This window comes from Macrotis lagotis, chromosome 6, assembly GCF_037893015.1.
Source record: "Macrotis lagotis isolate mMagLag1 chromosome 6, bilby.v1.9.chrom.fasta, whole genome shotgun sequence".
Classification (NCBI taxonomy): Eukaryota; Metazoa; Chordata; class Mammalia; order Peramelemorphia; family Peramelidae; genus Macrotis; species Macrotis lagotis.
The window spans coordinates 217,739,251-217,766,391 of record NC_133663.1 but is presented as its reverse complement, the minus strand read 5'-3'; the positions used below and the strand labels follow the sequence as shown (position 1 = coordinate 217,766,391).

Here is a 27,141-nt window from a genome sequence, read left to right as displayed (position 1 = left end):
TCATCTAGTCTCTACTTGAAGGACCATAAGAATAGGATATTTACAAACTTGTTATAACCCATTCTAATTGGAAGTCATTTCCACTTAGATTCTCAGACACCAAACAAGAGTATTTGTCCATTTTTCCATCTAGACTGATCGACTTATAGATAAACAGTCTCAAATCTATACTACAGATTAATTTTTCCAGTTATTCAGTACTACACCTGCATAGACACCATCCTAGTTACCCTTCTCTGAATGTACACTTGTCAATCCCCTGTACAAAATTTAACCCTCAATTAAATAACAATCCATGTATAAGCTGAGAAGGGCAGCATCCAGAATGACTATAACTTGCCTGGGTTAGGACAGAATGATTCTATTTATGCAATTAAACGTCAAACTAGATATTTTGCCAGTACATACTTTGTAATCATATGTGCTAACAATCCCATGGAAACCCATTATATCTTTTTCACAAGAATTAATTTAGTCAGTTCTTCTTTCCATATTCTTCATTTTTTAAACTACATATGAAACTTTACAAACATAACAGTTACATTTCATTTTTTTTAATATTTTGATCACTATCAAGATTATTTTTGTATCTGCAGCAGTTTTTGTAGCCTCTTAATCTCCCCCTTAGTAGTACTATTTAGTACTTATAGTATTAGTACTAAAAATTCTATTAGTGGAGGTGAAAGAGACTTGATTTTTTTCAACAATCTGGCAAGTTTTCCAACAGGGAGAAGGAATGTTGGTTACAATAAAGAAAACAAAACAAAACAAAATTTCCTAAGGTTATACTTGAATAATGGTTGTCAGGATTAGAACCCAGAACCCAGATTCACCTGAATCAGAGGAAATTATACACACACACACACAAACACACACACACATATATGCTTTATATTGTATACATGCTTTAAAAATTAAGATAGTTGAAAAAGCTTGGCTATTGAAAGAAATTTCTAAAATCTAAGAGTACATAAAGAAAACATATCAAAAGAATAATTTGTTACAATAATAACTAAATGATAATTTCACTTATCATGTTATATCTCTTTTTGTAGTCTATTTTATCCTTCAGAGTGATAATATATTATGTTTCCACCTGGTTCTTTGTCCATTTATTTATTTTTTAATTGAATTGCTCAATTCTTTCCCATGAGGTATATATATTGCCCACGTTATAGAGGAAAGTAAATGTTGCCTCCGATTTTGAACTTCTCTTTAAAATAGACATATTCTTGGTTATTGCAAAGAATCATAATTACCCTAGTGGATATGGTACTGTACTAGCTAACTTGATTTCTGAAGAAACTTGGAACTTAGGCAACTGACAAAGAATTATAAGGAAATACTAACATCATGTCTAAAACAGGAACATAAGATTTACTCTTTCCCTAGCTTTGCCTGAAATGGTTCATATTGGCATATACTAAAATACCATACTTAGTATTGGAACATACCCACTAGCCATTTGCAGACCCTTTCTTCCTACCATTATGGCAGATATCTAACTTCAGATACCTGCTTGGGATACAAATTGAGATAGTGTCATTTTTAGTATTCCTCAGTTTTATTGATTATTCTTTCAATGAAACAGTGTTTTACATGCATACATACACACATGTATAATATACATAAAATTGTATACTATGTATAAAGAAATGGTCAAAAACTTTCAAGTTAGGATCACCTGGGATAATTGAAATAGGAAAAATCTGAGACACAGCAAATAATTAAAGAATTAGGAATTAGATTAATGTAGGAAGCAGATAGCAACCAATGCCTTTATCATTTTTTTCTTGTTATTAACTCAATGGATATTTATTGTGAGTCTATCACATGCAAGGCAGTGAAGGAGTTACAAAAATATTTAAGACATGATTCTTGGCCTCAAAAAGCTTATAGAATAGAGGAAATTAAATGTGTAAAAAATAAAAACATTGTAAAGTGGACTATGAAAAAACAGAAAAGAAATAGTACTTTGAAATTCACTGCTGAATGCAGAAAGAATCAGTAAAGATGGTAATTGGCATAAATTGTAAAGAAGGGATGAGATTTCAATGGATGAGTACAGGGGAGATTATTCTAGACCCAAGGAGAGTTTTTGGCAAAGATATTGAGGTTTTTTTTAAAAGGTTAGAAGAAATGATGATGAGTCCTCCATTTGGAATATAATAGAAATATTCTAATTTTATTGGAATTTTGATGTATATGAGTTAAAAGATAATTTATTCTAATACATTTATACTTAAGATGAAGGAACTGAGACCAAGAGACATTGCCATATATTTAAGACCACTTAATGAATAATAGGTAATAAAGGAAAGGATTTCAACATCAGTTCACTAGTTTGATTTAGTATTTCATTGAGAGCTCTCTTTCTCCTCCTTCATCCTCTTCTCTCAGATTGCCTCCACTATTTTTTTTCTACACCTGAGTCACATGAAAAAAGTAGCCTCTTTGCTCAGGCAAAGCTTCCTGTGTTCTTGAACACTAATCAAACTACCATTCCCACTATCTTGCTGCTTTTCAATCAGGCCCTGTTTACTGATAACTTCCCTTTTTTGCTGTAGCACAGTGGATAGAGCATTGGCCTTGGATCAAGAGGACCAGAGTTCAAATCTGACCAAATTGGCTTTGAGACCCTGGGAAAGTCACTTAACCCTGACTGATTTGTATTCAGAGCTCCCTACAGTTGTTCGGATTTATATCTGACCCTGGATCCAGCACAGCCTCCCTCACTTATATCCAATTCATGTGCTTATCATGGCATCACCTCCCTGATATCACAGTTTTTGAGAATGAAGGACAAACATTATTATAAAAACTCATCTTACCTTCAAAAATTCCTTGCCTGCCCCATCTATTCCTATTATCATTTTATAGCTCTCTACTCTTATGTGACTAAATATTTTGAGAAGACTATTTCCTTTCCACTCAATCTTTTCTTTCCACACTCTCTTCTTAGATGCCCAAATTTTGGCTTCTGATCTCATCATTAGACTGAAATTACTCTCTCCAAAGTTACCAAATATCATTTAATTGCAAAATCATATGGCGTTTTCCTCAGTATTCATCTTCTTTTACAATTCTGTAGTCTTTAAGACTATTTTTGATTCTCTTTGTCTTGATGTTATCCCTCTCTAATTTTCAAGACTGATTTTATCTGGTCCTAATCTTACCTGTCTGACCATTACTTTCCAGTTTCCTTTGCTGGATAGGTGGCTTCCCAGACCTCTGCCCGAGACCACCTTCTCTTCTCACTCTATATCAGTTCACTTGATTTCTTATCATCAATCAGCTAACATGCATTCAATTATTATCTTCATGAAGATGACTATCAGATCTTCTTACCTCGCCCTAACTTTTCTCCTGACAGCCTGTTTGTATCTCCAACAGTCTTTTGTATATCTCAGAACAGATGTTAAACTCAAGATGTCTAAAACTGGACTATTTCTCTTTCTCCTAAAATTTTAACCCTCTTCCTGCCACCCACATTACAGCAGAGGTAATTTACTTGATAGTCAATAAGTATTTATTAAACACCCAACACATATTTATTAAACACACAATAAACAATGTGTGTTTGAGAATTGAGTCCTGAGAATACAAAGAAAACTCAATGTTTCCCTCACTCATTCTCACAGGCCGGGTATCAACCTCAGTTCTTCCCTCTTGATTAGTTTTGATTGATTGAATGTGATCCCCATATTCAGTATGTTACCAAGTTTTGTCAATTAAAACTTCTCATACATATATTCCCTACACTAAAATGACACTATCACCCCTTTGGTGATGGACTCAAAACTTTATAGAAGAATTATTGTAATAAATAGACCTCTCTGCTTCAATCCTCCCTGTCCAACCACATAGCAGCCCTGATTTCATTAAAGTCTATGTTTGACCATTTAAACCTTCATTTCAATAAACACGAAAGGTTCTCTATGATCTTAAGGGTCTAAAAAATCATTTGTTTAGCTTATAAAGTCTTGCATAATCTTCATGTTTCATATCTTTCCTGTCTCCTTACACTTTACTCCTCACTATTATTTCTAACAAAAGACAATATATCTAGACTCTATCTTCTGACTTCTTTCAAGCCTCAGCAAAGACCTCTTAGTAAGCCTTTCCCCATATTCCTTGATACCAGTGTTTTCCAGAACAATTTCTTTATTATTTGTTTGCATACTGTCTACCCATTAGAATGTGAAGTACTTGAGAGCACAGAGGATTATCTTTGTCTTTCTCTATATTCTCAGGACTTATCACACTATTTTAACTTATTAGGTGCTTAATAATTGTTGGCTACCAAGAAAATTCGACTATTTGAGGATTTTCTTGGATATAGTTTAAAAGAAATGAATAGATTATGAAATTCATGTTACTTACTATATTTAGGGGCAAGTAGTCTTTAAGTGAGAGTGTGTGATTTACTAACCAACATACTCATGGGGAAGAAACAAATGAGGCACGTAGATCATATGTGAAACAAAGACCTTTTTATGAAAAATAGATTTTGTTACCAGTAGAAATCTTAAAAGGACTGGGGATGAAATATTACTTTATATCTTTGTCTTGTGTTGCTTTTAAACTAGAAATTTGGACTGCTTGGAGATATGCAATAATGTCAGAAGGAAGGATTTGCTAATCCTCAGATGATTAGATGAGAATATGCAATAGCAAAAAAAAAGTTTAGAGGTCCTAATAAAAATGAGAGAACATTAGGATTATTATTATTATGTTTTATGTAGAAGTCTCATCTCTGATATACATCCCAAATATTTCAGTTTTCCTTTTGTCAGCAATGAATGGCTACCACAGATTACAGAAATCAAATGGAAGTAGTTTATCCTTCTTATTTCCAATAAATCCTTCTTTATTTCCAATAAATATTCAGGAAAATTATCAATATAAACCAGGGTGCTAAAAATCATTAGGGGATGAAATGAAAAAAATTGAAAAATAATCTTTCCAAATTTTAGAGATATGAATAAAATATTGAAACACTACTAAAGTAGAAAAATAATGGGAAATAATCTATCCTCAGTATTTTTCCTTTACTTTTTAAAGCTACATTTTCCATTACCAAAAATACGAAATTGAGGCATACTTTTTTTGTTGTTTGGGGGGTATGGGAGGGAAGAGAATTGAAATTTCTTTAGTACAGGAAATTTCCACTGTGGAAATGCCTATTAGTAAAGATGAGCATCTGTTCTGAAACTTACAGTAGTAGACTGAGAGGTTAAGTGATTTGCCCTCAGTCACAAATCCAGTATATGGAGGATAGGACTTGAACACAAGTTTCTTTGTCATACTTTTGTTCAAGATCTTATTAATTTCTTCTGAGATTATAAAAAAGAATTAATACCTAGATGAACAAAAACCAATTAGCAATAATTATAATAATTTAAAATCTATAATAATTTTAAATTGTTTTAATGTTTTTTACTACTTTATAAATTGTCTTATTTCACACTTAGAATAATCCTCAAAGGTAGGCATTATCTCATATTACATAAAAGGGAAATAAGATAGAGATTTAGTTATTTCCAGAAATAGTCTTTGAGGTTGGATGTGAGTTCCAATTTTCCAGATTCCAGGTAATACCACCTAGTTCATTTACTTAATCCTTTGAATACCTGTGTATGTGTGCTTCTTTGCTTTAAGAAACAACAATCCTACTATATAAATGTTTTGTCAATCAATAAATCAATCAATAAAAATTGTCTACTAAGTATGGGGGATATTAAAGTCTCAAGGAGCTTACTGTTTAAAGAAACATATGATATGAAAACAACTATCTAAAATAGATGGAAAAAAAGACATTCAAATTAAGGAGAATTGAGAAAGGTTTCCTGTGAATTTTAGTTGAGAACTGAAGGAACCCAGGATCTTGAAGACATCCAATATGACTAAGTTTGGATGTTTCAGGATCATCCAAATTAATTTATGGACCAAAACTCACCATTTCCTCTTTGTGTCTCTGTGTATATATGTTTGTGTGTGTGTGAGAGTTTGTTTGTGCATTTACATTAAACATACCTCATGATATCACAAAGAATCACTCATTACAAAAAACAATTGTATCCAAAAAAAAGTTTTTCACAGGCAGTTAGGTGGATAGTACTGGCATGTAGTCAGGAGGGTCCTGATTTCAAATATGACTGCAAGAATTTAATACTTACTTTTCTGTGTGACCTTGGTCAAATCACTTTACCCCATTGCCTTGACCAAAAAAAAATTCCAGTCAAGGATTTAGAGTGACACTGAACTTAATCACAAGGAGTTTGGGAAATGTGAAACTATGAGAAGAATTTGTCAGTAAGAGTCAAGAAGAGAGGTCATTTTCTTTTAAATGTTGAATCTGTTCCTACATGAATATTTGAAAGAAATAAATTGAACATACAAGTATTTTGAGAAAAAAATCAATGATGTACCTGACTGCAATCTTTAGTTTTTCTTGATTTCGAATGATGATATTTCAGTCTAATGAGAAAAAAAAATCCCAACATTCTGACGATATATGATTTTAAAATTTAAAATTCAAATCACAATACTACTCTGATGGCTGAATAGGTTTCTGCTATAACTTAGGTTACTACTGAAAACATTATGAATAAATGAAATTTTTGGTGGATTCAGAAAATATAAGGACTTGGAATGTTTGAATATTGATCTTGGAATGTTCTTGGAAAGTTGTGTCAATTCTTAAAAGCAAGCTGATTTTGCATATATTTGTTTTTCCTCAGTGAAATTAAAACTTAGAAAAGTTTTGTTTATTAGATATTTTTGCTTGAATTACAGTTAAGTTTTATTTTATGTATTTTATTAAAAAACAAATACATTCCCTAAGTGAAGCATAAATATGCCTATGCTTTTTAATAAAGACAAAATGATTGCCAAATCAGTTCAAACAATCTATAAATTTTATCAGCATTTCAGTTTGACTGGCAAGTTATTACTAATATAATTTAGGACAAATATGAATATTTTTCAATAAATTTTGACATTTCAAATTACACTTCAAGAATGTCAATATTTAATCAAATCTAGTTATTTTCCTTTCTTAAAAAATACATTTATGGGTTACATAGATAGTTACCATGATATACCTGAGATTTCTCTGTATGACATGAGGTAGGATATATAAAATATTATTTACTAATCATTAATTATTTTGTTCAAAATACCAAAAGAATATGGGAATTTTAAAAATTTAAATAAAATCAAAAGAGAAAGATATTTATAGCAATTCCCCTCCCTGCCACTTGTGATTTAATTACTGTAAGAAGCTCCCAAAGGAGGACTTCCCCTAAATATTCAAAATTGAACTTTCTCAGAAACTAATAATATTAGGGAGTCATCTGGGGATACCAAGTAGATCACATAGAGATTAGGTTAAAGAAACAAGACTTGAATTTGGGTCTTCCAGATTCAGAGCTTAATTCCAATCATATATTTGAACACATATGAATATATATTCATATATGGCTCTCATATGTAATATAGGAAGACAAATTTTTCCAATTCAGTTTTCAATTTGGGGGGCACACTCAAAATAATGATATAATCAATGTTACATTTTTATTATTTTTCTATTCCATATTTGATCAAAATAATATAATGAAAGGATTATGTGTAAAGCTATGAATCTATATCACGCAAAGTTTGATATTTTCAAAGTATATAAATAAATTCAACATTACTTTCAAAACTATCCTTTTTTAGTATTATTTACCTCTGAACTTTCAATGCATTTTTCTAATCCTTCAATACTCCTCTCATTTCTTTTCTTTTTCATGTTTTTTGTGATACATTTCACTAGATAAATGTTAAAGATAAAATTCTAATAATTTATTCAAGGTATAATTCAGACTCACATGATCTTTCACCTAATCTAGCACAATAACAAAAATAGTTTCTTGTTTCCTGATACCTCTTCTCCTGAAGTGATCTATATTTCTAGTATTATTTCTGATTACTCACTTTTACTATCTGTCCTAATTCAAGTTGTCTTCAAGATTTTCCCTGTTTCCTAGATAAGTCTTTCCATTTCCCCCCATTAAACTTTTTCACTCGATCTAATGCATGGCTAGAAAGCACTCACTCTGCACTGCTTCCTTTTAGAATCTCTAATTATTGTTCAGTCATGTCTGACTCTAAGTGACCCCATGGGCTCTGCCTGAAGAGTTTTCTTATTAAACATAATAAAATGATTTACCATTTTCTTCTCCAGTGTGTCTCCATTTTATGGATGAGGAACTGGGGCAAATAGGACATAAATGACTTGCTCTGAGCCATACAGCAAGTGTCTCAGACTGGATTTGAACCCAGATCTTCCTGATTTCAGGTTGAATGCTATATTTACTACATGTTAATTTTCTTTCAAGTAAGCCACACATAAACTGAACCTTTCCTGAGATCTCCCATTGTTATTTTTTTCCTCTCTTATAATTACCTTGTTTGTTAATTATATAAGTTCATATGATTTCCACCATTCCAGGAGAATCTATGGCTTGACCTCCTGTTGAAACTTGGACTGTTAGTCTGTGATAGTGGGCTCTCTGATTATGAGTTTCCATTTTTTTGCCCCAAATCAGTATAATATTACCTTACTCTTCCGCTTGATGTGTTGTATTCTCCACATAGAATGTAAAATATTTGAGAGAAGGAACCAATTTATTTTTCTATTCCCAGTGTCTGGCACTAAATAAATGTTTTACTTTGCATGCATAAGTTCATTGTAGAGTATATTGCAAAAAGTATAGGTTTAATAAATATTTGTTGAATTTGAATTATTCAAAACTAAAATCTGTACTTAGTTTTTTATCTATTTCTTCCATAATCATATAAGAACTTTTAAAATAAACTGTGAACTAGTTTATATTATTTGCTGAGTTCATTTAATTAAATGTAATTTTAGACAAAAATATTCAGTGTTTCATTGTAATTTTTATAAAAATTGAGGGTTCTTAAGGAGTTCCTTATTTTGCAAGCAAATCAAAAACAAGAAGTCACATTGCAATTTCAGTATATAATGATATGTCTAGAATTAGAAAGAACTACATGTCCATCTAATCTAACTCTCTTATTTTATATTATATTGTATTATATGTAACTGAATCTCATAAGAGAAGTGTGACTTGCCAAGGTCACATGACAGCAAACATCAAAGGTTAGCATTAGATATACATACTCTGATTCTTGGCCGGGCAACCAGGTGGTACAGAGGATAGAGCACTGGATTTAGCATCAGGAATATTCATCTTAATGAATTCAAGTATGGCCTAAGACTCATTCAAATTAAGTTCTGGGAGTAACATGGCTATATGATGAGACTTTACATATATCTCAGGAAAGAAGTAAAGCAAAAGAGAAAAGAAAGGAGAAAACTGAATGGAGAATTTCAGAAAATAGCAAGGAAATAGAAGAGGGTTTTCTTAAATGAGCAATGCATAGACATAAAAGGACAGAACAGAATGAGAAAGATGAGACTTCTTCAAGAAAACTAGAGATATCAAGAAAAGGTTTCATGCAAATATGGGAATGATAAAAGCTAAAATAGTAGGGATTTAACAGAAGCAGAAGAGATTAAGAGGAGGTGGCAATAATATGCAAAATAACTATACAAGAAATGTCTTAACATCCCCAATAATCATGATGCTGAGGCTACTGATGCAAAGTTAGACATCTTGGAGAATGAAGTCAAATAGGTCACAGGAAGGAATGCCAACAATAGGGCTAGTAGAGATAATGAAATCTCAGGTGAACTATCTAAAAACCTAAAAGATGATGCTGTAAAAGTGATGCCTTCAATATCAGCAAATTTAGAAAATACAGCAGTGACCAATGGACTGGAAATGATCAGTTTGCAACCCAATTCTAAAGAGTGACAATGCCACTTCATTTCATATGCTGGGAAGGTAATTCTTAAGATTCCTTAAACTAGACATCAGCATTATATGAAACAATAATTACTAGAAGAGCAGACTGGTTTTTGAGTAGAACTAGATACCAAATTTCCAATATTTGCTGGATTATCTACTTCAGCTTCATTGACTACACAGTTTTGGACTGTGTGGATCACAAGATATGGCAAATCATGAAAGAGATGAATTGATCATCTTACTTGACTCCTAAGGAATTTATTTGCAGATCAAGAGAGACAACAGATCCAAATGTGGTAACAAGTGATTGGTTTAAGATTGGAAAAGGAGTGTGACAAGGCTGTATATTGTCCCATATCTATTTAACTTTTATTCATATAAGTATCATGAGAAATGCCAGATTGAATAAATCAAAAGTTGGAACTAAAGTTGCTGGGAGAAATACCAACAATTTCAGAAATGTAAATGATACCATTCTGGTGACAGCAAAGCAAAGAGAAATTAGGAAACATCTTGACAGAGTGAGAGAGTATAAAAGACATCTTGAAGCTTAACATTAAAACAACAACCAAAAAACTCATTAAAATCCTGGACCCTCACTTTCTGGTAAAAAGAGGTAGAAGAAATGGAAACAGTGTCAGATTTTATATTCTTAAACTCAAAGATCACTGAAGATGATGGTGACAGTCATGAAATTAAAAGATAGTTGCTACTGAGAAGGAAAGCTTTGGCAAATCTGACCAAGAAGCTAAAAAGCAAAGACATGACCTTGTTGGCAAAAGTCCATATATTGAAAATAATGGTTTGGAGGATGGGATTGTAGGGACAGTTGAGTTTAAATTTTCGTGTTGTAGAAATTTTTTTTTTAAAATCCCCTGGATAGTAAAGGAAATAAAATTATTCAACACTTAAAGAAATTAATACAGGCTATTCATTAGAAGGTCAAATACTGAAGATAAAGTTTAAATATTTGGTCACATAATGATAAAACAACTCATTGGAAAAGACACCGATGCTGTGGAAGATTAAAAGCAATACTAAAAATGGACAGTCAGGGATGAATTGGGTATATTATATCTCGAAAATAATGAAAATGAGCTTATATTTCAATACATAGGGGAAAATTGAAAGGACTGCTATGCTATAATCCATGGGCTAAAGAAGAATCAAACATGGCTGAAAAACTGAACAACAAAACTCTGATTCCCAAATCAGTATTCTTTCCACTCACTGTACCATCTAGAACTATCTAAATTAAACTATTTGATAAGAAATATGAAAAGAGATAATCAATGGACATCTTTAAAGGAAAACCTGAGACAGGATTTGGTGCTTCATCTGTGCTTCCTCATTGTTGCTATATAACCAGTCAACTTTTTTCATTTGTGTGTAAGTTCATAGATACATATGCGTGTGTATGTAGGTAGAGAAAAGAGATTCCATAATCAGTTTCTCATCATATAACCAATTTGCTTTTATTTCTTCATATATTATATTTATGCATACACTTATTATATATGGTTACATGAATGTATATTGTGTATGTGCAGATACACTTACAGAGGAAAGGTTCCAATTTGTTGAATGGATTCTTTATAGAAGACTAAGCACATAGCAGAAATCAATAGACTTAGAAAGCTGGTTGAAATCTACAACAGAAAGAAGGAACACCTAAATTGATTAGATTAATCAATTGAAGCATAGGAGTATTCTCAATCCCTCTCCCATAGCAAGTTTCTTATAATCAGGAAGCATATCCTTTATTAAGCCCCAAAGTCACATGGCATTTTAGAAATTAAAAATGTCTTAAGATTCCAAGTAAATTAAGTTCCCATGTTTTATTCATTTTGAAAATTTTTATAGCATGCTGAACTGGGCTATTCACCAAGTTGGGGCTCAATAAATTTTATTAAGCAAATGAGGTAACCCTTCTTTATATGTGTATATCTCCCTAACTGGAATTCAATTTCCTTGAAGAACCATCATATGCTATTTTTATCTGTATCCCTTAGGGAACCTAAATGCATGCACATATATGAATGTGTATGGATCTGCACATTCTATATGCATATATGTGTATATGATAATACAGTTTTTATTTTCAAAGAATACTTTTAGGAATACATGCATAAAAAGGGACCATTTGTAGAACTTCAAAATTGGAACAAGCTGAAACTTTTGTCCTGATCTGTGGTCTTGTTAGCATTCCTAGATTGTGATTTATTTTTTAATATAAATTTATTTTATTTTTGTACAAATGATTCTTTTATACATTATTAAAATATGCTCATTTAAGACTAAACATAATACCCCCTCCCCCCCAAAATACAGACCCTCATGAGAAATGAAGTAAAGGAAAGAGGAAAAAATTAAAATAATAATAACAATAATAATAATAATAATTATTATTATTATTATTAAGCAGCTAAGTGGCACATTGGATGGAGCACTGGCCCTGGAGTCAGGAGCACCCGAGCCCAAATCCAGCCCCAGACACCCAGCAATTACCCAGCTGTGCGACCCTGGGCAAGCCACCTCAACCTCACTATCCTGCAAAAATCAAAAAAATAAAACCAAATTAAAATAAAATGATATTAATAATAATAGTAGGGGGCAGCCAGGTGGTTCAGTGGACAGAGCACCAGCCCCGGAGTCAGGAGCATCCAGGTCCAAATATGGCCTCAGACAGACTCAGGCAAGCCACCCAACCCCATCGGCCCCACAACCCCCCCTCCAAATAAGAATAATTATAATAAAAGATGTGTTTCTGTCTGTGTTCCAACACCACCAGGTCTGTCCTGGGTGGATCACATTATTTAGGAGAAGTCCATCACAAAAGCTACTTCCATAATTTTCCACTGTTGCCATTGCTAATCGCAACTTCATACATTCATACTTCCCTACTACTATGCACTATATATTCTATCTCCTTTCACTCTGTCCCTCTTCTTAAATGTGCTGAAGGGTAGCTGAGTGGCACAGCAGACTAATCACTGACCCTAGGGCCAAGAGGCCCCCCGCCCACATACCACCTCTAAGGCCCAGCAACCACCAGGCCCTGTAGTCCAAGACAGGCCATTCAATCCCAGCCCCCTGCAAGAAGTAAAAAAGAAAATGTGTTATATCTAACCACTCTCCCTGCAGTCCAAGCATAGAGAGCAGAGGAGAAGGGTAAAATATGAGGGACTTGATGATGAACTACATGTATCCCAGCATAGAAAAATGATACTGTTAATACTCATAGGAAACGTCTCATTTAATAGAGCAGGTAGAAGGAGCTTTTATGAATGAAGCACAGGAGAGAGCTGAGTTTGAAGATGTAATATATTGTAAAAATGGAGTCAATGGCTAAAAGGGAAATGTAATAGGAGTAAGAGAAAGGGCAGATAGAATAGGCTAAGATATTTCATATAATAACATTTTTATTTCAATGAGCTATTGAAATGATATGGAAGGGGGGGAAGGCAAGGGGGAATAAGGGAACCTTTGGTCTCATCAAAGGTAGGTCAGAGAGGAAGCAGCATATATACTCAATGGGGTATGGACATCTAGAACAAGAAGGAGTGAAGAGGGGATGGGGATGGGGAGGGGATGTTAGTGATGGACTAGATTATGATTTAAAAAAAAATATTCTCATTAAAAAAGTAGAACAAAATAAAGAATCAATAACAACTACCTGATTTACCAAATCTCTTTATGTGCACACTGAAATGGTTTTTGAGGCAGCATGCTATGTATAAAATACATAACATGGCTTTAGAATCAGGAGTTTTAGTTAAATTCATTGTGACCACAACCATTTTACAATTGCTATTAAATTTCTGTTTCTTCACTCTAAGATAATTATGCTACTACCTCTTCCAACTTGCAGGACTGTCATGAAGTTCAAATGAAATAATTTAGATTTTTAAACCACTATGTTTGAGGAAGAATACATTTAGTTGAATAAAATAAAAAACAACATACATATGTCTTGCTGTAAATTAACCCTATGCTAAAGACAGCATACTGTTTTGTCTTTAAAAATAATATTAATTCATGAAGAAAAAGTCAAATAATGTGAATGTTATTTTCTAAAGATGTTTTCAGCATTTTCATCTCTAAATAAATTTCCAATATCTATTCTTTAAAAACAAATCCAAATAGTCATGAAAATTTCTAACTTATCTGTTCATTGAATTTAGATTTTAACATAATCAAAGCAAGCAACATCTCTTATAAAATACTGTAGTATGATAAAAGTTTCTTGGCTATTTTACTCCTTATCTCAAAGTTATGCTGCTTGCTAACCAACTGACCTATTTATAGAGTATATTTAATTCTAGGCTTTTATAAATGGTTGTTCTAAATATTCTGTATCAAATATTATTAATTATGTTCACATTTGTTAGTTTAATCTATTTCACTTGAGTTTAATTAAACTAAAATATGAAATATTTTTACCTATGGAACTTTTTGTATTGTGTCTTCTCTATAAGTGGTTAATAAAAGAAAGAAGCAGCAATTAATTTTAGATTTCTCTCAATGATAAATACTTATATCCCAAATAAAGGATTTTTTAAGATTAATTATTATTTTCATTCTTTATTCTCTCAATTTGTGTCAGGTGAATATGTATTTTTAAGCTTAAACTATCTGGCACTGGAGCTATTAATCTCATAACAACGTTAATAACTAATTCTATGTTGATATTCCATGTCAATATCTTATTGCTCCATTTCCATTTGCAAGTAAATTCCTTTAACTTCAAGAATTATACATATTTGAGATTTTACAAAATCATTCTAAATGAACCCAATCAATCTTTTCAATTCCTCTTATGCATTTCCTGCTGAGGTTTCTTATCTTAACTATTTATTGCAATGATGCTAATATATTCTAATTTCCTTGACTACAAAACTATCATTTTTTTCTCTTAAGTAGATTAACGAATTCAAATTAAAGATAGTTGAACTCCCTCTAACAAAAATATTTATAAAATCTTAGGCAACATTATAGAGACAAATTTTTGTTTGTTGTTTTGTTGTTTTTATTTTGGAAGAGTGTTTAATGGACTTATATCAAGTGTGTTGAAAGGTAAGTTGCATCTTTAGTATTTACATATGTAAGGTATTTAATTGGATTACTACTTCAATGTCTAGATTCATGTTTTAAAATGTGATTTGAAATATAATATCAAACCATTTAGAATTTTTCAAATCAGGGGCAGCTAGGTGGCATAGTAGATAAAGCACTGGCCCTAGAGTCAGGAGTATCTGGGTTCAAATCCGGTCTCAGACACTTAATAATTACCTAGCTGTGTGGCCTTGGGCAAGCCACTTAACCCCATTTGCCTTGCAAAAAGCTAAAAAAAAATTTCAAATCGCATAAAGCACTGAAGCTACAAAAATTGCTAGAGAAAGCTTAAAACAAGAAGATAACCAGTTCTTCTAGGAAGATGTTAGCATATTCACACTATTTATAAAGTCAGTATGTGGTTTTCATCCAGATGTTACACAATAAAATAGAAGGAAGAGAGATGAGTTTTCAATTATATTCCCAGAGTGAACACTATTAAATGGACCAAAGGCTAGAAAACATCCAGCAGGCTCAGCAATAGACTGACAAAATAGCTGAGCAACAGTTTTCAATAGAGAGTAGCACACCTCCTTCATTTATACTAATTTCCTTTTCAAAGATCAGAAAAAGTACATGCTTACTGTTCAGTTACTAGATTTTTAGTATGATTTTAGGGTTTTAAATAATTTCAAAGGCCTGGAAATTTCTGGTGAAGGTCCACCTATGTACTTTCACAGAAACTACTCTTTTGTCACCACTAGCACCAAATAAATTGTTAAAAAGTATCACTGTCATTGCTTCATTCATATGAGCAAGATGCCTACTCACATATCTAGTTCTGAATAATACTATACAATATATTAACAAATACTGCAAAATAAAAAAAAATTTACACAAATAAAAAATCTGCTTTTGTCCATCAAGTTCTTTAGGCCTATGGGATAAAGTTAGTTATGAGAATCTATATTACATTGGAAAGTATAATATTATACTATTTTAGATATCAATATGATGAATCATAAGCATATAAAATATAGTAAATTATGATATTTGTGTTTAAGAGAAATTGTACATGCCAATGTAGCTTTCCTATGAACACTGAAGACTTTTAGCAGGTCCTCCTTACTTTATTTTTTTTAGGTTTTTTTTTTTTTTTTTTGCAAGGCAAATGGGGTTAAGTGGCTTGCCCAAGGCCACACAGCTAGGTAATTATTAAGTGTCTGAGACCGGATTTGAACCCAGATACTCCTGACTCCAAGGCCGGTGCTTTATCCACTGTGCCACCTAGCTGCCCCAGTCTTCCTTACTTTAGAAGAGGACCTTATAATGATTTCATGGAAGATACTATGGTTCAATTTAATTTACAAATTGTCCTAAAACATTTGATTTTTTTGTTATAGTGACACATTCATGGTAAAATAGGCAGAAAAACAAAAAAAAATAACTATAGTTATTATCTCAAGACCTGGGTTCTCCCTATCTGCCTCTGGAAAATGTGGTGTCTATCTTTTCTTATTTATAAAGTGAAAAGTTTGGACTAGATTCCTTATTTATAAAATGAAAAGTTTTAGACTAAACTAAAATTAGATGATTTCCTTCTTTTTCCTAAATCAAATGATATTGAATGTTTCATGAGATTATTGTTGTCATCTCCATAATTGTAGTCATATTTTAGTTCAAATAAAATAACAACAACAACAGCAGCAACAACATACTGGGAAAGACACAATGTGATCTATGAGAGAAATCATTTAGGAATAGAGTAAGTAAAATTATATAGGGAGAAGGAAGGAGGCATTAAAGTTACATCAACATGGTAGGAAATGACAGAAGAAAAAGAGAATGGAGATGAGCAAAATAACTTTGCATTAACTTAATACATTTGTCCCTAAACATACACACAGAGAATTTTGAAATTAAAAAGTAAGCTATCTCAGAAAAAATTCAAACTAATATATTATTAATGGAAAAATATTTAAATTATAATGTTTGAAATATGCAGATTCATTATATTTATTTATATAGTCCCTTATGGCTTAAGCAGAACTTAATATATTTACTCCCATCTGATTCTCATAAAAATCATATAAAATTAGTGGTAAAATTATTATACCTATTTTACAGCTAAAGAAGAACTCAGAAATGTTAAACAATTTGTCCAAGGTCACAGAATTAGAGTCAGAGCTGGGATTCGAACGTCAGTCTAACCTATTCCCATTCTACCATTCTATTTTTTTTTGTATAACAAGTCCTAGTCACAATTTTCCATAATGAAATACTTTGTACTACTATTGTGTTTTAGTTTTTATAATGAGAAAATTGAAGATTTTCTTTCAAGCTACTATGGTGAAGTATTCTATCTGTTGAATAATACCATCCTAATGGAACCCAGCACTATGCTTTTTAAATAGCAAGCATTTAATAAGTGCTTAATGAACTGAACATAGACTGGAATTTTGTAGTTAGCAGGAAAATACAAGATTTACTTGAACAAAATGATCAGTGAAAAGTAGAAAGAAAAATATTACTCTACAGTATTTACACAAATAATAACTAGATCTAAAATAGGGTTTTGATGGATATTATTGAATATGAATTTTCTATATCTATATGGTTCACTGTAAAACAATATATTAAAATATCATATAATTCATTATTTTTCTCAGCATTAATTTAAAATCTGTAGTTTCTTAAAAGTTTCTTCAATGTCTATCTTTAATGGGCTACATTAACTGACTATTGTCCAGTGAAAATGCTCACTCAGTTCAGATAAGATCCACACAAATTAAATATACTTTTAAGAGTTTGATTTCCTTTTTTCCAAGTATGGCATTCTCACTGACTAAGTTTCTGACAATGGGAACCTCTTGATTCAAAGTGAGAAATTTTATCCATTTTTTAAAATGAATAATTTCCTACTGGTGTAAATAAAAACAATTCATAGTTATCCATAATAGGTTCTGGGGATGGACATACAATGTTTTTGTACAGGTGAAAATGGAAACTTACCAATGAATCTATTGAGAGAAAAGAATAAGATTTTATGATCTACATAGTTAAAATTCCAAATTGTATGAATACATTGATGGTGTAAACAATGTCAATTTTGGGAAAGTAATAACTTCTTAAAGAATTCAAACCAAGAAACTAAATGCCAAGATTCATAAGCCAGAAACTGCAGTTCATTAACTTTATTAAAATGCCACCTGAAGTTTCCTTTACTTATGTCATCTCCTCAAATGAAGAAGCTACCATATGAAAAATTACTATGACCAACTTTAAATAGTATCTTTAGTGTGATGGAAAATTGTTGCTTTTTCTATCCCTATATCTAGCTTACTCTACAATCTCATAGCAAGCTTCACTCTAGACCACCATTTATTAGGACCTCAGAGCCTAGTCTATAAGAGTATCTTCCAATTTGACTCAAAAAGTACATTACAATGATAATTGTCCTTTTAGCCCATAATACAAGTAGAAACACCATGACTATCTCACTTTATGTCTGTAGCACAGTGTCTAGTGCTTAATAAATGCTTGTTGTTTTATGATATGCAAGATATCAGTTTCTATGAAACTTTTTATCAAACATTTACTTTTATTTATTCCTATTCTGAAGAGAAATGAAAAGCGAGTTATGTGCTACAAAACACTCAATTTACTAACTATGAGTGAATGTGCAAATAACCTGAGTATCACCTTAGTCAAGTCTATAAAAATTTACTCTGTTTTTCATTGTTATGCATATTTGTCATTAACATTTTGATATCATAAGAAATCAAACTTAGAAGTAAAATATTCTAGTTTTTTCAAGGAAATTTTCATTTCATTAAAACAGCTGACAATTTTATTTCTTTCTTTGTGGAATTTTAAATGTTCAAAAGGAAAATTGGGAAAAGACATTCTTTTCAATTTATTTCAAAAGAAATACCTATGTCATGAGATTTAAAGTAGATTAGGTGTTGCAGTAGATCAGAGTGCTGGGCCTGAAGTCAGGAAGACACAAGTTCAAATCTGGCCTCACATATTTATTATTTGTGACAAATCATTCAAACTTGTTAGCTTCAGTTTCCTTATCTGTAAAATGATCTGGAGAAGGAAAGTGCAAACCTATTATCTTAATCCAAAAAAATTCCAAAGGTAGGGTTGGGTCACAAAGAGTCCCTCACAACTGAAAATGAATAAATAACAACGATAAAACAAAAAAATTAAGCAAGATAAGGAACACAGGATAATTGATAATTTGTTACAGGATAACAGGGCTAGGAAGAGCCAGGAGGACCAGAGTGCAAATCTGGTTTCAAATACTTAAAAGCTGAGTGACCATGTGCAAGTCATATAACCGTATTTGCCTCAGTTTTCTCCTCTATAAAATGAGCCATTTCAGAAAGAATGGCAAATCACTCCTGTATCTTTATCAAGAGAATAGAAAAAAAGAATTCATGAAGAATTGGACACAACTGAAAAATAGCAGGCAAACAATTTGTTATATGATTTTGTCAACAAACATTGATGCTCTCATTTGCCTGAACTGACTGGACAAAGGTAAAGGGACTTTGTCCACACTGTTTCAAAGATATAAATGAGGTTTCTAGATCACTTGAAAGACTTGAATTCATCACATATGGCAGCTAAAAAATAGTGATAACAGAAATGCAATGGTCTGAGATGGTAGTAATATTGAAGAAGCAGATTATGGCAGACTCAAGAAAGGAAGGTTAAACAAGGGGGAAAAATAAAGCACAATAACTTAGCTTCTCACATAGTTCATAGTTATAGTATTCATTAGCTTGAAGGAAACAAAACTATTTTTTACATCGTCTTCTTTAATAGGTAACAGCCTAATGCAAAGAATAATAAATTTAGATGTGATTTTGAGTTGAAGTTCCGCCACTTATAAAATTATGCAACCTTAGTTAAATTCTTAATCTCTCTGCTTCAGATTCTCATTCCTTAGAAAAAAAACTTTGCATTAAGGTTTATAAATATATGAGATATAATTTAGAGATTCGGGAACTCCCAGATTAGGGCATTCACTCAACCAATATAGGACTATACCTATATTATAATTTATAGTCTTAGAGAGTAACTTAGAACAAAAAGCTTAAATAATTGTTCCAGCCTTTCACTGCTAATATATTCCAGGGGAAGGAGTTCAACATTGGCTATATCCACCATACCATGCCACTTTCTAAAATACATTACTAATATAGTAGCAATACTTTTAAAAACAAGACAATTTTTTCTATCCACAATACTGCAAAATAAGTACTTCTTTAATTGTATTCTGATATCTACATGATGAATATTATCCTAACCACAGATCCTAACTTAATATGCTATAGCTTTATTATAAAAAATATATAGTTTTAATCTTCATGTAAAGCAATGATTCCTTCATAATGAACAGTTCAGTGAAATAGCTCAATTCTCTTTTAAATTTGAAGCAAATTACAATATTTAGGTTTACAGTAAAACTGGCCTAGTTTAATTTAGATATTTGTGTTAATGTGCCTGTCTGCTTGCTTGAATATAAGGATTTGTGATTTATCAGTGAAAGTAACATGAACTCCTTACTCCACTGAAGTCCTGAATACATAGTAGAAAAGTTCTAGGGAGATTGGTGAGGTAGCTACTAGAGTGTTGACCTATCTAGTGTCATTGTCAAAATCTGATATGTCTTCCTAAATTCCTCCTGTGTCTAAGTTAAGCACTCTGCCCAATGTATTCTCTATTAGTCTAGATGTCACTTTCAAATCAAGAGGATATTTCTAAATGGTTTACAAGCATATTGAAGATAAGAGGAGTTGGAGTCATCATTTTTTATGGCTGCCAAACAATCTGTCCCTAAAACTCTAGCCAAATGAATGATCTTAATACTACATGTTGTATAAAGCATCATCTATTTTGTTAACCTATAAGATTTACAAATGTTATAATTAGAAATTAATTTTCAAGGACTCCTAATCACTCTACCTTAAAAATATCTTTCCATTTCTCTCTATTCTACCATAAAAAAATCACATTCCTATATATTAAGTATCTAATGTGATATTTATGAATATTCTCCTCATTTAGGTCATACATACTATTTGATGAAAACCTACTCAATCAACTGGTTTCATTTTAGTGACCAATTAGTTCATAATAATATTCACTGAAAGGTCAGTTTTCACCAGTGAATGAAATTATTGTTCCACCAAATAGATTGAGTACAAAGTAACTGGTATGATTAACAAAACACCTCTAGGCCTGGTTTCAACCCAACTAGTTAATTCAGTGTAGAAAATTTAAATTAGATACCTTGTAATATGAATATATATGATAAAAGATATATGCTATGTATTTAATTTTCATTTGAATATTTTATTCCATAGACACAGCCTTTTTGTAGTTACAAAGTGAAATTTCATTTTCAAGTCTCTAGAACCTAATTGAGCAAATAGTCATAAAGTGGTTCTCAATTGTTATAAGATAAAGTTATGAATTAACCCAATTAGATAAATTGTTATGTATCTGGGGGTCTGGGGTAGGAATAGGATTCTTTTAAGTACATGGATGAACCTGAATTCTTGGAGGAAGCAAACATTAATCAGGTACCTAAATCTAGAATCCATGTCTAAATGAAATAATAGGTAATGGAATAAGGTGCTGATTCAATACAAGCATTTTTAATTTTTTCTTAATTAGATGAACAGATTGAGAAGTTCTCCCATCTTCAGTCTTTGAAAAATGACTGTACTATTATAAAAGAGGACCAGATTGATTTACGCTTTCCTTATAGAAAGCAGTTAAAGTTTCTTTTAAGAGCTAGGAGGCCAAATTCTTACCATAAACAAAAGCATGAATAGTCTCATTGTTTTTAATGGTGTGGCAACTTCAAAACACCATTAAAAACAATGAGACTATTCATGATTTTGTCAACATTATTTAAGTTACTGAATTATAGGAGAAAAAGGTTTTCTTCATTGCTCTATAGAGTGAAGATTTTGAGATACTTTGATAAAAGATAGAAAAATGCAATGGATATATTTTGTTTAGTCAACAAAACAAATTAAAATAAAAAGGAAATGTTATTTTATAAATGTCTACCAAGAATATTAAAATAAGATTTTTCACAACTACAACTTCAGTGACTGATAATTACTAACAATGTTTTATGTCCACAAAATCCGATATTAATCATATGACAGAATACATAGTGTTTTTGTGTGATACATCAAGTTTTCATTTTGTGATTTTACTCTAATTATTATGACATACTAATAAATTCTTATGTTCTCATACACCTTTTCCAAAAACAAAAATAGATGAATCATTTGAACTTCATATATCATATTCAAATTTAATTTATGAAACTGCAATGTTTGAAGCTCTGTAATGGAAAAGAATGTAAGTGACATTCAAGAGTTTGTAATTTTTTCCCTGACCTACTATAGTACTTGAAATTAGTTTTCATTTATTTCACCAGAAATCTTTGAAATTCATACATGACTCTTCTATATTTACAATTTCAGATAAAATCAATATGTATTTTCAGCAAAAACCAACTCTAGAGCATGATCTCTCAAACATTTTCCCTAAGTAAACTTTGAATAATATTTAAATGAGTTATTTTTAGTACATATAGTTTAGCTTGCATGTTGTAGGTGCTTGATATTTGATAAAGTAAATTGTAGCTCTATTATGATAATATAATATATAATAGTTCCTTTTTTACCTTGAAAAAACAGGCAGGTCATCATCTTAATCTGATATATCAAAGTTTTCTTTGTAGTTAATATATGAAGCTTAAAGTCACAGGCAAAAAAAAATCATAAACATCACTTCAGGGATCCCCTAACACAAGAAGTCCTTCTATTCCATCCTGCCTTCAACCATATGGCTAGTCCATACAGTAAATATCCTATATGTAGTATTTTATATGATAGAATAATATAATTAATGGAATCAGTAAATGATAATATAGTCTATCATATGGTTTTATAAATAATTTTAAATATTTTATTTTATTTATAACTTAATGAATTTCATGTAAGATTATTTATTATTAAAATTTAGCATATTTCCCGCAAAGATTCTAATATTGCCTTGTAGTAAGGGAAAAAATAAGGTTCAAATATGAATAGGCATCAACCTATTCCCCTTGCATGAAACCTTTGAACATATTTACAATCAATATATCATTCTTCTCTTATTAAAGAGAGGCAAAAAAGGTGTACTGGAAAGGTACATATTATTAACTTCTATTTTTAAATACAGTGGGTATAATATATACCATCATCAGAGAATCTTTGAATGGAGGGGGAGTTTAGCAATGTACCTGAGAGAGTGATATTAAACATGAATCTTTAAATAGATGATAAAATTAACCCAAATTTATTATATATATATATATATATATATATATATATATGAAATTGCACTTTAATTGACTTGCAACCTAATGTGGGATAAGATGCTAACCAAATTTCACTTCTTAAAAAATAATGATATTAACTATAGAATAAAGATTTCCTCAAGATTAAAAAAATAAACCTGTTGTGGGGGAGGGTAGAAGAAGAAATCTTAAAACTACCAAACTTTCTCCCATATAAAATAGAGTACAGCATATTAGTTATGATAGACTAACTTACTATTTGTATTGTTTCCCCACTCACACACCTGGTTCTTAATAAGTAAACACCTCACAGTACCTCCTTTGGAACAAATTTTAATTGTCATTTTTAACTTACTTATTTTTAAGAATAATTTAGTTCTTTGAGGTACCTGTTACATACATGTTCCTCCCTCATAAAAATAAGATGATGAAAGCATTTTTCAAATACTAACAAAAAACTGACAACTAGGTTATATAAGAAGAGATAGAAAGTCCATGATTTTGCATTGTTCTTTAATGCCTGATTAGAAGTTCCATAATAAAACTGTTATTAAGGTATCACATCATTTAGCTTTTGAAATAGAGGAAAAGGTCAAAATTCACATCTCTCAGTCCTCTTGACTATCACTTTGCAAACACTTTGAAGATCAAAACTTGCCACTTTGAAAAAAGGAAAAAAAAGTACATTAAAAACAGAGTTACTACCACTTTATGAACTACTGCAGAGAAATACCTTATCTCCCTCACTCAGAAAGGTGGCCAAATAGAATAAAAATGTCAGAAGTTATATAGAATTCTGTTTATATCTTCGAATTACTTAGTAAAGGAGTTTTAGCTAGTTTTTTTTCTTTTAAAAGGGCAAACCTGGATGAATTTTTAGTTATATTCTTGGCAGGAAAGAGAAAAATCTCACTTTTTCACAAAAAATAAATTTCCTCCTAATGTAAGGGAGTCCAGAGTGAGTCCTCCCTGTTCCTAGGGAGGAAAAAATATAACCCCCCCCCCCCCAAAAAAAAAGATGCAATTGTCCAGAAGCAGAAGTCTTCATTAAGTCTAAGCGCGCTGCGTTCAGAACAGATACATTGTTCTTTGGGACTTAGGAAGAAGGTCCAGAACACAGTGGTAGTGAAAGTCCCGCTGACCCTCACGCATTAATGTCCAAGGGCATTTGGAAGGAAGGAAGGAAGGAAGCAAGTGCTGCTTCCCAAGGGATTTCAAGGTATCAGTCTAGACTCGGGAGGCGTTGTCCAGCAGTGCGCTCTGGTGGCAATCAAGATCCACTGAACCGCCTGCTGAGGAAAAGCCAAGGAGCTGATCCTAGGACAAAGTTATAGTCAGAAGCAAAACCCTCTCACGGATCCCAACAGTAACCCTCCTCCTTCCCATATCCTCCCTTCTCTCCGCCCCATCTCTTCTTACCTTGGTTGTTGGAGATGTGACTGCAGTCAGCAGGCAAAGCTGTCAACAGAGGGAAGAACAGGCCAAATTGCAAAAGAAAGCCGCGGACCTCGCAACCCCCCATAATTGACCCCCAGTCCCTTTCCACACTCTCCAGAGATGGGACAGGCCAGTATGTCGCCCTGTGTCGTGGTGATATTCGTCTTCCTCCTTCTCTTCCTTTTCCACCCAGTTCGTAGTGGGTAATGGGAGGCGCTTTCTGCTCGAGGCCCCGGGGGCAGGGCACGAGGGTCCAGGCTGCCCAAGTGCAGGTGAAGCTGGCAGCTGCCGACTATTCTGCCTCCACCGCCCAGGTGGTGGGAGGAGGATGGTATTGCATCCACCCGTATGTCCCACTCACGGGAGGAATATTCACCCGGCCCCGGAGAGCGCGCGCGCAGGAGCGAGCTCAGGGCTGTGGTTTGGGGGAGGGGAGAAAAGACAGGGGTGGGGTGGGGTGAGGAGGAAGAAGGGGGTGGGGAAGAAGGTAGGGTTTCACACTTGGAGGAGGAATATCCATAGAGCTGACTCCTCTGGCTGGCGTGCTCCTCTTCACATAGAATTGGACACTTGCACAGTCAAATCCAAGGGGCGGCACAGAGGCTGCAGGAAGTTTCCTTTAGCTGGTCTGGAAAAACAGAAAAAGGGGAGAAGGAGAAGGGGCAAGGCTCTGTGTATCTGTGGCGTGGCAGGAAGAGACGAAGCGGTTGCTACCTCAGCCCCTGACTTTCACTAGGATTTACCTCTGGCTTCTGCACCAACCCGTAAGATGGGCCGCTTTATAATGATGACTGAGAATGTAGAGTCCACAAAGCACTTTTTGCCCCATTCCGCAGCAACACCCCTCATTATTACTGTATTTTGTTGTTGTGTTTGTTCAGAGGAGGTGGGAATGTGGGAGAGTTGCATGGTTTCTTTCTTTTATTTAATTCCCCGTACATTCGTCTGGTAGTGAGAGCAGCAAGCAGAGCAGTTTCCTCCAATTTCATGCCAATTTCTCTAGCAGTGACTGCTGGATCCTTGGAGCTCATCCCAGCTCCCTAGATGAGTAAAACTTGGAAAGAAAAATAACAAGCTTCTCTTTTCCTTTTCTCCCTCTGTGCTCCTTACCTGAGGAAAGTCAAGGAAGCGATTAAAAAGAAATAAGTGGGGGTGGGGTGTGAAAATAAAATCAAGAGAAGCCGCTGTATGTGGATTGATTGTTAATTGCTCAAGTAGACATCCACTTCAGATGTGCTATGATCACTTCTCAGGTACTTCTTAATGCTTATGAACAGCATCACTGTCATGATAATTTGTCTTTATGATTACAAACATGCTGATTACGTCCGGGGCAGCCAGTCTATAGGTCTATTGGATTTTCTTGGAAAGGAGTATAACCAGGAAGAAATTTTAATATAAACAAGAGCAGCCAGTGACTACGAATTGTGTCTTCCAAGCACTTCTCCCTCTCTCCATACAGTCATGCTCAGTCTCAACTCCCTCCCTTCTCCCTCTCAAATCAGGAAGCAAACCGCAGCAATGAGGATCAATTATTAAATCTGGAGGGATAAATATAAATGGTAGTGAAGATGGTGAAGGCAATAGGAGATGGGAACGCAAGGCCAGTTGCCTCTTCCTGAATACTCTGGGAAAGGGAGACGAGATTGGGGTGCGCAGAAATTAGAAAAAAAGCCAAACCGTGTAGAGTAAATGCCAAGCTAAAGACAGAAAGAAAGAAGCTTCCTTTCCCCGTGTGGTAGTCCGCAGATCAAAATGCTGCCAGTTCAGCACTAGAGGGGGGTAGTAGACAAGACAAAATTTTCTTTACTCTGCTTGTAAGGTGCATGTACGGCTGATCACAAATAACCTAAAGGGAAGAGACATAGGGTAAACGTCGTGCCATTGTTAAGAATGTTCTTACTATTAGCTTCTGAATGTATGGCATAACCTAATTCTTTGGAAGGGGAGTTTGAAATAGTCTTGGATTAGATCGGAGGGGACAAACCCTGGTCATTAGTCTCAAGATAGTTGAAATGAAATTCTAGAAGCTGAAAATTACAAAATATTTAAATAAGCAAGGGACAAAGAGTTGTAAGTGGCAGGAAAAATATTTGGCAAATGGGGACAGGACGTGAAAGAAAAGAAATAGTAATATGACCATTAAAGGTTAGTTTGTATGATATCATTGAAAGGAATAATGTAACAGGACTTGAAGTTCATTCAATTCTAGAAGGGCAATCTGAATTAAAAGATACATAAGGAAGTTTCATTAAAGATGGATGTTATATCTGTCTGTCTCTCTCTGCATCTATTTATCTATTTATTTCTGCATATGTCCTATCACTATAGGTTAGGATCCGAATATTTGATGGCTGGTTTTCCTGCCATTTCAGTTAATTGTCC

At 32.9% G+C, this 27,141-nt stretch overlaps 1 protein-coding gene across 1 annotated transcript in view; it reads right to left on the bottom strand.

Annotated features, from left to right (window-relative positions):
- Positions 1-26,284, bottom strand: part of LOC141491396 (ephrin type-A receptor 6) — a 1,165,986-nt gene extending 1,139,702 nt beyond the window's left edge. The window contains exon 1 of the mRNA XM_074192302.1: positions 24,739-26,284. Within this exon, the coding sequence (XP_074048403.1) occupies positions 24,739-24,841 (103 nt within the window). The 5' untranslated portion in view covers positions 24,842-26,284. The remainder of the gene's footprint in view (positions 1-24,738) is intronic.
- Positions 26,285-27,141: the final 857 nt, after the last annotated feature.